This window comes from Amphiprion ocellaris, chromosome 12, assembly GCF_022539595.1.
Source record: "Amphiprion ocellaris isolate individual 3 ecotype Okinawa chromosome 12, ASM2253959v1, whole genome shotgun sequence".
In the NCBI taxonomy this organism is placed as follows: domain Eukaryota; kingdom Metazoa; phylum Chordata; class Actinopteri; family Pomacentridae; genus Amphiprion; species Amphiprion ocellaris.
This window is the reverse complement of record NC_072777.1, coordinates 17,642,574-17,656,980: the sequence shown is the minus strand read 5'-3', so window position 1 is coordinate 17,656,980 and position 14,407 is coordinate 17,642,574. Positions and strand designations below refer to the sequence as shown.

Sequence of the window (14,407 nt, the reverse complement as noted above, 5' to 3'; positions counted from 1 at the left end):
AACATCTTTAATGTTATCTCTTATTGATGGATATTGATTTCTTCCTGACCTTAAATATCGACTACTGTAATTCCTTATTATCAGGTTGTCCCAAAAGCTCTCTCAGACATCTACAGTTGATCCAAAATGCTGCAGCCAGAGTACTGACGGGAGTTTGCAAAAGAGATCATATTTCTCCTATACTGGTTTCTCTTCATTGGCTTCCTGTTAAATCTAGAATAGAATTCTAAATCCTTCTTCTGACATATAAAGCTCTTAACAACCAATCTCCATCATATCTTAAAGACCTGATAGTACCATATTATCCTAGCAGAACTCTTCGCTCTCAGACTGCAGGCTTACTTGTTGTTCCTAGAATCTCTAAAAGTAGAATGGGAGGCAGAGCCTTCAGTTATCAGGTGCCTCTCCTGTGGAACCAGCTCCCAGTTTGGGTTCGGGAGGCGGACACCCTCTCTATTGTTAAGACCAGTCTTAAAACCTTCCTTTTTGACAAAGCTTATAGTTAAGGCTGACTGGGGGACCCTGACGAGGTGAGCTGGTGTTTTCATTTGCACAACTGACTTCCCCTCTTGACGTCCCTTTAGTTTGCCCCTAGTTATGCTGCTATAAGCCTAGGCTGCTGGGGGACCTCTCTTGATGCAGTGAGCCCTTCTCTAACTACCTATGTATTTACTATATATACCATTATTGCATTACACTCAATCTGTTTCTCCCTGTGTCCTTTCTCCGAGTGTCCCTGGTCCCAGAGCTGGATGCTTCAGATGTGTGGTTGTTAATCTCCATCTGTGGGATGCTGCTGCTGACCTTACTCCAGCCCACTGTTTCCAGCTGCCCATTTCCACCAATCTAGTCTGCATTGCCCTTACTATACTTGATTTGCTCATCTACATATTTTTGAATTTACCACCAGCTATATGTGTAGTATATTTAATGCCAGAGCCGTACACCATAGCAGTAAACTATTATTAGTTTCCATGTTAGTTGTACTTTGCGTCATCTGTCTTATCATGCATGTATTAAACTGTGTGTTTTATGGTCCTTGTGTCCCCCCCTACCTCTCTATCTCTATCCCCTCTACCTCTATCTCTCTACCTCTACCTGTAACCCTCTACCTCTTCTGTCCCTCTCAACCCGCCCGGTCAGCAGGCAGATGGGTCCCCCCACATTAGAGCCGGGTTCTGCTTGACGTTTACTTCCCTGTAAAAAGGGTGTTTTCCTTGCCACTGTTGCCTTTTGGCTTGCTCTGGGGGTCAGGCATGTGGGTTCTGTAAAGCATCTCGAGACAATTTGACTGTAATTGGCGCTATATAAATAAAATTGAATTGAATTGAATTGAATCTCTGACCTTTCAGAATGGAGGAAGTTTCCCAACACAACCCCACAATCCTTAGAAGCAAAGTATTCATTAATGCAGTGGTTCTCAAACCAGGGATTGGACCCCCATAAAGTCACTGCAGAGCGGTGTGAATGACTAGAGAAAATTATGGAGTGAGACAAAGATGAATTGATGGGACTTGGAAACACCCCTACAATTGTATTAATTGTTTCTTGTATCATTTCTGAAGGATAAGACCCAATAAGTCCGCAGCAGTCGATTTTTAGTCGGCTCACAATCATATAATCATCAGCAGGCAGCTGACGTAGCATTCACTTGTAGTCATAGTTACAGTGACGAGATGCCGCTATCTCGCAATGACACAGAAATCTTTAACAAATCCATGGATCCAGACTATAAGCCGCATGACTACCAACATCTAATCACTTGGTTCTTGTGTCATTTCTGACCTTCCCTGAAAATTTCATCTAAATCCATTAATCCATTTTTGAGTAATGTTGCTAACAGACAGCCATACAGACGGACAGACAAACCAACACTGATCGTCACATAACTCCACCTTGTTCCTTGGCAGAATAATAAATATGAATAGTAAGTTTAATTTATAAACAAACTAATACACAACCATTTGCTGATGCTATGATGCAGTCTTGACTCATTCACTATAATTCGATAAAATCCAACATTTCATGTAGTGCAATGCATTAACTATTTTTTGCTGCCGAAGGGGTACATGGCATAAAAAGTTTGGGGACCACTGGATTAATCTGTGTTCCACCCAAAATCAAAGAGAAGTAACAATTAAAATTCAAGTGTTTCATTCAAGCAAATGTTATTTTCTTTATAACAGCCAACTGGCCACCGACCAGGTTGACTGAGTGGCAGGCCACTCAACCAAGAGACGGGACTCCTTCATGATAGCCAAGTGATGCAGTCTGCTGCTGCTTCTGCTCTCCCTGGACAATCCGTCTGAACCTGTCTGCAGTATCATTTCCCTACTATTAAACTTAACTTGATTTAGGCTTTAAGTAATCCTTAAGTGCAAAGCACAGTAATAAGTAGATGTTCTACTCTTGTAATTTGAACATATGTTTCTATTTATACATGTTGAATTAATTTATTACCAAGAGGAGCATTGCATTTCCATTGCCTCTACTCTGACTCTCATGATGTTTTGATGTACTTTGAATTTAAGCTTCTTGGAAGTATTTCTAATTATTCTGAAACACCAGCGCGACGTATTCAAAAGAAAACATCATTGCAAATAATTGGAGATGATTAAATGCTTCTAATTTGCCCAGAATACACTGATGAACGCTTTACATGATGGCAGGGAGGCAGCTTTTTATCTTGTGTATCAAAATTACACCTTTGCAAGCAGCTGAGATGAAAAGTGGAATTTCCTCTAAATATGCATCAGATTTACTGAATTATTATATAAAGCTGAACATGTGACTCATGACTTAGAAGGGAGATCTCCCTATAGACCTTCCATCACACTGCATGAGATCCATGCCATGCGGAAAAGGATCAATACATTTTCCACTTAACAGTCCATTTTCTGGAGCTACACAGGAGCCTTACCAGTTTTAGCTTCTCTTTCCTTCGTTTGCCAGGCGCTGACCCAGAGGAGCTGGGACCTGACTCCTGGCCACCCGTGTTACCATCATCATCCACTTCCCCATCATCATCATCAAAGCACCATTCAGGCAGTGCAGGGGCAGGGGGCGTGTCCTCTTCATCTCCATAGCGACAGAAAAGTTCTTTGAGGTAATCTCCCTTGTAAATCCCTGGGGCCCGGGCCTGGCCAAAAGCAGCCACAGCTGCCTCGACACTGGTAAGAAACATAACCAGACAGGACATAAGACCAAAAGAACCTTATTTTTTGATTTGTTCATAGAGATTCAGAGTAGTGTCATGCTGACCAAACCTTCATTAGAACAACACATACATGTAGATTATACAGATATACTGGTGAGTTTCTGAGGTTCTCATTTAATCTAGGGCTGCAGCTATCAATTATTTTAGTAATCGAGTAACCGGATTCCACACTTGGCATGTGTGTTACAGCATCAAAAGCTGAAGTGAGCACACTGTGCAACAGAAATAACCATCCTGGCAGAACACAGGTGGACATCTGCAGTCTATTGTATATATATATATATATATATATATATATATATATACATATATATATATATATATATATATATATATATATATATATATATATATATATATATATATATATATATATATATATATATATATATGTATAGTACAGGGGCATTGTACATATATAGAATAGTACAAGTATGTATATAGTATAATACAGGGGTATCGTACGTATATAGTGTTGTACAGGGGTATCCACCTGAAACTCAAAGTCATGGGAACCCCACATGCATTTAGTTGGTGATGCAGAAATCACATGAATATGTTTTTATGTTTGGTCTGTTTAAACTGATAGAACACAAATAAGAATTGATTAGTTCATTAGTATTTATTAGAGAAAATTCAATTCACTTTGATTTGGCCACAAATTAAAGTGATAGTTTGATAGTTTTATTGTGCAGCTGTCAGTTATCAATAATCAGCTGCATCGATCGGTGAAATAAATACTTTAACACACGTTTAACAGTTTTCTACCAGCATTCCTCTCTTACATCATTTCCAGTCGCAGCGCATTTTACGGTCAAAATTTTTATGTTTCTTGTTGTTCTCCATTAAAACAACCAGTTAGCGATTGGTTCATTTAGTGCAGAAACGAGTAAATTGATGCGTTAAACGCTCCTGTTTGTGTGAAGAATTTGAAGCAGAAAATCTGAGTTAATAAAGTTGAAAACCGCCTTCATACCTGTTTAACTCTGACTGAGGTTTTAGTTTTTTGTTGAGCCGACACACACAGAAAGCCTGAATATGTCTAACTGCCTTTGTAGTTCAGCCTCTGATCTGCTAAATGCTGTAAACACTAGAAAGGTTGTGCCGGTTAAGATAGAAGTGTCCCATCAAATTTAAAATCCACTTAAAATGTATTAATTTTTGGTCTGGGTCTGTATAGGATGAAGTCTGGGTCTGGACTCAAACCGCGGTACACCAGTTATTGATCTCAGGTCTGGTATATAGTGGATTAAACAAAGCCACGAATTCAGAGAATACTGCCTCAAGGAATTTTAGGTATCGAATTACTGAAATAACTCCAGCAATCATTGCAGCCCTAATTTAATACATTTGTCACTGTTAAAACCTGAGGTGCAGGTATTACATGACTATTCCAATTGTACATCTGCCAACAACTAGCAAATATTCTGATGATAAAATAATCATTGAAGTCACCTTTTAAGCAAAAACTCCAAACATAAGATGGTTTCAGGTTCTTAGAGTTTAGGGTTTTAGACTGCAGGTCAGTTAACAGGTTCTAGCAATGTTAGAAATGTCTGAAAATTTAAAGATCAAGCAGTGAAATTGGAAAATAGCTGTAAGGCAGTACCTACTATTTAAAGGTTTCCCTCTTGACTGCCTCTAAACATACTGGTACAAGATGTGTGATGGTTGGCTTTGATGTGATCTTCTACACAATCCAGTGCAGAGAGAAATGATCTGCAGAAGCTTAAATGGCTCAAAATCAAGCTGCATGTCTGGTCCTTCACGTCTGCATTTAGACAGGAGTCTGAGTAAATGCATTCTCACTGTCCTGGCTGGAGGAGGAGGACAGACTTTTAACCTTTTTCATGTGTGTTCTCAGACAGCCAAATGGTAATTTCTCAAGAACATGCTGGGATTAAGCACTTTAACAAAGTAAACATGTGACAATGGATAAAGCTGCTCTTTTTCAAAGAACTGATACTTTAGGAAAACGGTTCTTACGCGTGATATAACGGCATCATTTATCATCATGTATCAGAAAATCCCTGATTAAGACTACCTTTACTAACAGGTGACATTTCTAATGAACTGCCTATTGATTTCAGAATATTTGGGCTAATACAATGCTTATATAGTAAAATATACATGATGATGGGAAAGTGTAGCATTCTACGTTGAGTTTATGTACATTTTATTATAGTGTGTATACTGCACTACTGCTGATTATATTACAAAAAAAAATTGTACTGTAACTAATTCTAAATCATTTGATCAAGATTTAAAGTGATTTGATATGCAGGAAAAGACACAAAAAATGAATCAGTGCAGATAATCTGATAGTTAAATTATTTTGCAACCTATGATACTAGAGGACAGCTCCAAGTGCTCTCATTTTACAGGAAGTAGTGGGTGGTAGGAGGGTTCTATCCAGCCTCCATGTCTGCAGCTTCCAGGGATTCTGCTGTCTCAAGCTGCTGCTCCACCTCTGATTAAAGATGCCTCGTCAGCCCTGCTGCTCCGGTGTAAATTATTTATATCTGCCGTGTCATTTAGTGACAAGCTTGGTCACTAATAACCAACCAGCTTCTTTGTGAAGCTTTTTGTTGATTGTTACTGACAGAGTAACTTCTCCTGCAGGTACACATACAGCAACTATCAGGATAAGATGGAATTATCAGCTAAAAAGGACTGACAGGGCTGGAAGACCAAAACCACAATAACGGTGCAATCCACCGGGGGATTGCATGTTGTGTGCTTTGTGTTATCAACTAGGACAGTGCAGACAGTGAAACTGCCCTCCCAGCAGCCCGAGTGATCGAAGCAAGTCAGCCCTTACCTCCAGTCCATCTTCTCCACCAGGTATGCACATATCAGAAAGCCTGTCCGGTTGAAGCCATGCGTGCAGTGAACACCTTTAGCAAAAAGAAAAGAAGATAGGCACAGGTCCAACATTTGTAATTCCACTTTAAAATTACATGGATATAAAATCTTTAGCAATTAGCTAACATTCTTAAAAGTAGAAATTGCTGAAGGTCATATGACCAATTTATTTTATTCCCCTTTCTGTGCATAAAAACCTTCACACTATCAATTTAATGTAGCATAATATGAACTAGTGATCATTATTTCAACAGCCAAGAGGGTTAGCACAATTGTATCCAATGTGATATCCACTCACATCAATAGCGTCAGTCCACTTTGAGATGTATTGAGGCCGAGTCCTTGTTTTGAGAAGGAGCATCAAGTCACACACTCACAATACCCACAGGCAGATCCCTGTCTCCTCAGAAGGGAGCTGTGCCTTTATACTCACATCAAAAATCAGCCTGACACCAGCCGTTGCACACTAACAAGAGACTCAGAGTTTGATGAAACATTTAGGGAGGTAAAGCGCCAATGAAAAGAGTACAGGAAAAACAAAAAAAATGCAGATAAAATCCTGCTCTTCACCATGAGATGAATTAGACTCAACTTTAATGCAGAAACTAGATTCTGAAAAAAGAAAATCTCCTCATGGTGTGAAAAGCACCTGAAAGATTTTGGTAATATTTGACAGACATCCTCTCAATTTTGTAAGGAGCTGACATTTTCACAAACAAACAATCTTCATCGGGTGCATAGGGTTCCATCAAAAGAAAACAAAAAAAAAAAACACAGCATCTGACTCATGTTTCCCCACCTCAGCAAGTTTGCCTGGCAACGCAAACACTAATGAAGATTAAATTAACCCAGCATCAGAGAATGGGAATCGCATTTACCACCCCAACTGTCTAATTTGGACATGTGTACTGCAGAGACAACAAAGCCTAATCACCAGCTGGCTAAAGACAGAACATTGCGGAGATGACATTTAAACATTCTGCTGTGATGTTCAAGTAATTTGATATAGAAGCCATGCAGCAGTTAGTGGTTAAGAGAAGATTTGGTCAAGAAGTACAAGAGAGCACCCTGCTGCCACAAGTATGAAAGTGTAACATCTCAACATCCATGTGCATTTGGTAGAATTCATTAAGGCTGCACTTCGGTAAAGGATATGTTGTAGCAGAACATTATTTCACAGTAACCTTACACTGAAAAAAAGTCTAATTAAGCCGCTTAAAAATGGGACAAATGGCAAAAAATGTTTTTTTCACTACAGCAATCCTAACACCTCAACTAAAGTAGTACAGGCATCACTACATGAAAATTAAAATGAATAATTATTTGCTTATATATATGTATGTGTGTGTATATATGTATATATATGTATATATATGTATATATATATGTGTATATATATGTGTATATATATATGTGTATATATGTGTGTATATATATATATATATATATATATATATATATATATATATAAAAATATATATATATATATATATACATATATATACATATATATATATATGTTGGGAAGAACTTTCTGAAAAATATTTGATTTCCATTGTGGAAAGAATGCCATGAGTGTGTTCAACTGTTATATCTGTCAAAGGTGGCTACTTTGATGAGTCAAAAGTTTAGAATACATTTTGGTTTCTAAATTGATTTCTTTTTCATTTCAACTTCATCTGTTTATTTATTCTATGCTTTCATTTCAGAGTACAATGGGACATTAACATGCATAATTTCCAATTTTAAAAAAATGTAAAAATTGGGATGTTCAAAAATTTTTGACTGGTAAGTGTAGGTTGGTGCTTCTGTACAGGAAGTATACAGGATGTATACAGGTCGACAAAACAGTAGATATTGATGTAGATATGCCTGTAATAAGCTAATATCAATATCAGCAACATATAGATCTGACTTTATTCTAAATGCATACAACATATGTCTTCCAGCTGTGTTAAAAATTATGTGCATTAAAAATGAAGCATTTAAGCAAGAGTTTCATTGACCATAAAACCTTTTCAGACATGATTCCCATTCCGTTAATTTGACAACAATAAAGTCTCTCTCCAGTCAGCGATTAAACCTTTAAAAACCTAAATAATTTTTTTCAATGAAAACCCGTTTTGTGTTAAAAGGGACTGAAGGTAACTCTATATTGTTGCTTCCTTTAGAATGTGCAGGTCTATGAAATCCTGTGTCTCTCTCCATGCACTACTCCTCATTTGCTGCAGCTTGAGCAGACCAGCTCACTTACAAGTCTGCTCAAACACTGTAAAAGTACTCTACACTACACAATAGCAGGTTGTGATGTTGGAGTAATTCAGCTGAAATGGACCTTACTTCTGAAGAAAAGGATGATATCTAAAGACCCATCTTGCCTTCTGGCAGGATTGGTTCTTCAGGTTTGTGACATTAGAAACCCCCAAATGTCTGAATCTATGTTTTTGAGACTGCCATCTGTACACTGGACTTTTAAGAAATACTCAGCCATGGTGCTAACTGCATTTTTGCATTGTATTTCTTCTAGCATATACAGGGTGGGCCAAAAGTTGGCTTACATTTCGTAGGTATGCACTTTACATTTTTGAAAAACATTTATTTCTTATGTGATAAATTGCCTGGCATGAAGGTGGGGGAGTGTTAATGGCTCTTTGCCATGATGTCCACACCTGCTTGACACTTCCAATACTGCTTTAGTATCCACTTTCTTTGCTCTTGATTTAAATTGTTTGCTATTGCTCAAAATCCCTGTAAAAATAATTTTACAAAACATGAAACCAAAACCAAAATGGGAAGAAATAGCTTCATAATATTTCAAAAACATGAATGAAGAATATGAAATACTGGTTTAGAATTATGGTTTGAATAAATTAGATCTAAACCGTGAAACACATAGTGAAACAACTGTACTGCACTTTACTAAAATAATAGCACTTTAGGGTAGGTTTAACCCAGCCAGAATTAATTTATCATAATTGTCTTTGTTTTTACCATCTTTATATACGTCTGTAACCCTGTATGTTTTTTTCTTTTATTTTTGGGACAATGGATGGTAATTAGCACTTGTGCTAAATCCAACTTATTTTTACTGTGTAAAGCCTTGTGTAAATTCATGAGATTGTACGTTCATTGATATGCACCGTCTCTTCCAAATAAATAAAGAAATTAAATGAAATGTAAGCCTTCATTTGGCCCACCCTGTAAAAACATCATATGGACATAAATAAAGCTTGACATTCACAGGAGAAGGGTCCTGAACATAACATATGACCCAACTCAAATAAATTTCATTTGTTATAAAAGCAAAACTAATAATGACATATTTTAAAAGCTGAGCAAACTACACTGTCAACCACAGTACAGGAAAATAAAATAAGTTGAATAAATTGTGAAAAAGCTGCCCACATGCAGACATCTACACAGTTCTCCCTGTCAGATCAAATACATAAATAACCTACACAGTGGGAGAGGATTGTTGTTTTTGATACTAAACTCCTACACTTACAAAATAAATAGCATAGTGAATTGCTTAAGAAATACACATTTGAAAATGCACTCTTCATCTTAACACCACTGGTTCAAACCTCAGGAGGGTTGTTTACTACTCACTGCTGCTGCAGTTCTGAATTAAATCTGAAAGTGCAAAACCACACAATCAGATGTAAATTTTAAGCTGCAAATATCACATCAACAAAACAGCAAAGGTGGGAGTGTAAAACATTTGTATTTAAAGTTTTTTTTTTTTTTAAGTATATGCACTTATAAATAAATCATGTAACTTCACTTATGTTGCACTTGTACAATTCTGGACTAAGTCTGCTCTCTACTGGACACATAGAGTATTGTGATTTATAGGCTCAACTAGTGACAATATGACGACAATATAAGAGTTTTTTAACAGAACCGAACCCAAATTAAGTGTATTTACTATTTTTCTGTATTTTCACAAAATTAAAGCAAAAATAAAGAACCTCAAAATCCACTAGCAGGTTTAAAAGGCATGTTAACCTAAAAAACAACAACAACAACAACAAAAAAGACCCCACAAAAATTTGATCATTTATCAGAGAAAACAAAAAGGTGAGAGAGCTGGAGTCTATTCCAGCTGACTCAATAGTCACTCCATATCACTGAAATCAACTCTCACTCTGAAATAATTTATAAAGTCTAAACACTCGACATATTAGCAAACTTAATTCACAACTCATGAAGCGCATACACCTACCTCTGCACTGAGGGCCTAATTTCTGTTTTCACTGTATCATCATACGGAAGCACAATCCTGATTAACAGCATACTCTGTTAGTAGAAGACACTTCAATCCACTTCTACTGGCATTTTCACATATGGTTAGGGACTATTCAAGGTATCTTCAGGTTCAACTCTGGGTGTTCAGTACTACAACAGTGGTTCACTTCTTGCCACGAGACATCTCCATGGTAACTTATACTGAACGACGAACCTGCTCCAGAGCAGGTTATGTTCCACTTATGAAAGCCAAAGCCATTTCAAAGCCATTTCATTGTTTCGCTTGTCCTTGTAAAGTGATAAAATATGAAAACAAAAACCGATTAAAACACTGAGGCCTCATATCCTATTGACTGACCTTAAAAGATTTGCAATAAGCCTATTTATTGATATGAATTAAGTTTCAATGTTCATTTTTTCACTTGCTCTATTGTTTAAAAACACCGGGGTTGCAAATGACGCAGTAAAATCATGGTACACAACAGAATGAAACCATTAATTTACCAGAACAGACTGTTAAAATTGCAGTCAGATCTACTCATGCTCTAATAATTTGGTAGTGATATCAACAAGCCTGTTAACATAAACACAGAATGCAGGTTTTTCCAGCTTTCCCTTCTATTTTAGCTGCTGCAGCTTTGTTACTTTCAGTCTGTACTATGTTTAAAATCTATGCCTTTCTCTATTATTATAGTTCACTTTTCAATATAGGCCACAGATGATCCAAGTCTTCCATATCAAAACACATCCACAGTTATCGATGTAAATGCTTCGATTAAATTTGTCCAAAAATCGCAAATTTGAATGCTCTACAATAAGTGAATAAATAAGCGTCCATTACTTACCTATTAATTCTGTGGGATTCTTCTCTATGAAGTGTTCACAAAGCCTGATGAACATTGCAGTTGTCTCTTTTGAAGGGCATTCCCCATGGCTAAAACAAACAAAATGACATTATTCTTCGGTACACAGAAAAACTACAATATTGTGAATCTGGACATAGCTACATTTGTCAAACTGAGTTTACAAATACCCTTTACACTGAAGCTTCACATATTTGATGCCTTCTTTTTCAATGTCATTGCGGTCATAGAAGCGTGTAGTGTTCGTCAAATCTACAAGCAAACCCATTTTCACCTGAGGAAGACAAAAAGGCATAGTAAGAGTCAGGTTTTCCATGGTATTTCAATACTTGAATTACTAAGTTGAATAACTTACTTTTAGACTTTTTAAAAAGTTGGACAGCATGCTCGGATGAAACCTGTTTTCTTCAGCCACTTGGTCATCATATCTGGGACCCAACATTGTTTTCATTGGCAGGAATTTACCTTGTAGGGAAAATATAAGGATTAAAACAGCAGTCCTCCAGTATTAAACCTATTTGGTCTATGTCAGGAACCTATCTTTATCCCGAACTTAAGTAAGCCCCCCTCACATCTGCAAACCTTTTCATAAATCTGACAGTGTCTGAACATTTCAGCTTCATGTCTGAATGAGCAGCCAGCTCATTCTCCTATATAAATTGCAACAGCAATCCTACTCAGTCACACCTAGTGAGATATTTCTATCATTTTCAACACAGCACAAGTCTGAAGTGCATACAGGCACCTAACAGACAGGATTACACAAGCTCTGTACGGCAATTTGGGGAAGTTTTTTTTCACATTTCAGCACCAATATTGGCCAAAAAAAACATCACATAGAGTGTAGCGACTTCAATGAACAAGAGACACTGAGGGACTGAGGTTGGGCCTGTTTGACGCGCTAAAAACTAAAGAATTCACTGAGATTTTCAAAGAAAAAATTTAACATATAATCAACCCATGATGACATGCACAAAGTTGCAACCAAAATAATCAAAGCGATCAAAGAAAAATAGCAGTCAACAAAAAATACGGCAACCCAGCTCACCCCCCTCTCTCCCTCAAACAATGAAAAAAGTCAAGAAAGGTGAACAGGTGAGTATATCAGCTTAATTATCCCTGTCCATATCTGTGTGGCCCGCTATCCTTCTATTCAACATGACAACAAAATAATATCACAACCAAACAAACACAAACAACAAGCAACATGTCCCTTAAACGTATAATAAAACAACAGTCCATCCATGGCTCCTGCAGAGAGCAAAAGACATAGTTTGTGTTCAAAAACCACAACACAACTTTCTTATTTCGTTTCACATCTATTACAAAGTGAGATGTTCACAGAAATAAAACTTTACTGCAAAAAAATGGAAGCCAGTAATGTTACATATCCCATGTCTAAAATTGCCCTTGCTCTTTTACAAAGCAAAGCAATAAATAATACTGTACAAGCTTCTCAACAGTTGGCACAATTACAACAAAAACAGGGCCTTAGTACTAGTACGAATCAAGGAATAAGTAGCTGCAGTAGTAGGGTGGAAATAGGCAAAAAAATGCACAGTAATTCCTGTGTGTTGGCTTACCTAAATTGGTGCATAGCTAATAAAAGTCCTACCGCATCCGCAAGTGCCCTGAAGTGCCACCAAGCCCATCCATGTTTACAGCTAGACTCTGAGTTGCTCCACTGGTATAAAGCAAAGACAGGTGTGGAGACGTTTCTGTCAGTGGTCCGGGGAAACGTGCTGCTGTTCCTGGCTCCCAAACACACCACGCTGCCGCTCTGTTGTTTTGACACGTGATGCTTGGACTGCAAAGTTTGCCAACTCGGCAGCAGTTTCCTAAAGCACGTTTGTTTTCTAATGGAAAGCTGAACCACACATTCAGCTGTGGTTCAAAATAAAGTAACACTGCAGTTGAACAAGAACCTGAGCTGCCACAGCTTGTTGTCCACAGGCGCCAAGTTCAACATGCGTCCGAACACAATGGCTCACCAACTTCATTTGAGAACTATGGCGAATTAAATGGACCTCGTAAAAATAACACGCGTACAAAGTCACTAAAAACATTCGAGCTTAATAAAGTCGTTGGTGTAATTCACTGAGAACGCCAAACCAACTTCACTTGAAGTAAAACATTGCTTTTGGAGTGTACTGCTCGCTTACATGGATGCTAACAGCTGAAAACGAGCCCAGATAGCGGCGGGCTGCTCTCCTCATCAAGGGGTTTGGGGCATTAAATAGCGAGTAACAACGTTTCAGAAAATGCAGAAAGCGGAGTTCTACCAGCACAACAAACTAGATTATCCAATGGACGTAGCTACCTAGTAGCACTCCCTAACTTCGGCAGGTAAATATAGCGCTATGTGGTTTAGTTTGCACTCACCAGCCACAGGTTGGCCTCTTCTGGGACAATTGCGCCATCGAGGAGGGGGTCCAGTGTGTGACATGTTCAGGAGAGGTTGGTAAGAACTAAAACTTTCTATCACTGGCCCCGTGTCTCGACCCTCCCTCTCTTTCACTCACAGCACAGATCCAGGGTTACTGCTCAGCCGAGCACCGCGGACTAAGGGGCCTGCAGCTACTAATTCATCAGAATCACCCAACAAGCAGAAGCCCGATCAACCTCCTGGCGGGCCAGCAGGCACTTATACTGAACATAGGTTGTTACGGCTCACTACACCTCAGCATCCCAAAGGCTGAGCTATACTTTCCGTTTGCCCTCTTTAAATCCAGAGTTAGCAGTTAGCCAGCATAACCTCAGTAGTCAGCAGCAGAGCTAGCCAGCTTAAGCTAAACTACCTTCTTCTTTAGTGGTTTATACACGAGCTGCAGGCGCATCACCGCCTCCTACAGGTCTGCAGAGTGGAGCATTAGAAAGGCGGATTCTAAAAACGGAAATGGAAAAAAATTAATGAATTCCTGTCTTTAAACCCTGTTTCCTACCTTAATTATGTACCTATATATGTGGGTCATTCCAGAATTGCAGGACATTGTACACCCCACAAAATTTCAAATAATCCATGTAAAAAAATACTAAAATATGCAGTTGTTGTGTGCATGTACTTGTCCTGAGACCAAATCTAAAAGAAAGAAGAAAAAAATACTAGGAGAAAAGAATGTTTGTAGATATTTTTAAAAATACCATATAGGTCTGGAGTACTCCTTAAAATGCCAATTTTTCCTCTTCTGCCCCTCCCCCCTGATGACCAAATTGA

At 38.1% G+C, this 14,407-nt stretch overlaps 1 protein-coding gene across 2 annotated transcripts in view; it reads right to left on the bottom strand.

Moving 5' to 3' along the window:
* rngtt (RNA guanylyltransferase and 5'-phosphatase) overlaps nucleotides 1-13,998 on the bottom strand; it is a 130,523-nt gene extending 116,525 nt beyond the window's left edge. Inside the window, exons 1-6 of one of the 2 annotated variants that reach the window (XM_055015915.1) lie at nucleotides 13,576-13,998; nucleotides 11,549-11,658; nucleotides 11,364-11,467; nucleotides 11,176-11,264; nucleotides 6,039-6,114; nucleotides 2,921-3,170 (exon numbers count right to left, since the gene is read on the bottom strand). In XM_055015915.1, coding sequence (XP_054871890.1) covers nucleotides 2,921-3,170; nucleotides 6,039-6,114; nucleotides 11,176-11,264; nucleotides 11,364-11,467; nucleotides 11,549-11,658; nucleotides 13,576-13,639 — 693 coding nt within the window. In that variant the 5' untranslated portion in view covers nucleotides 13,640-13,998. The remainder of the gene's footprint in view (nucleotides 1-2,920; nucleotides 3,171-6,038; nucleotides 6,115-11,175; nucleotides 11,265-11,363; nucleotides 11,468-11,548; nucleotides 11,659-13,575) is intronic. The other variant, XM_055015914.1, reaches the window with a different exon arrangement.
* Between the last annotated feature and the right edge of the window lie 409 nt (nucleotides 13,999-14,407).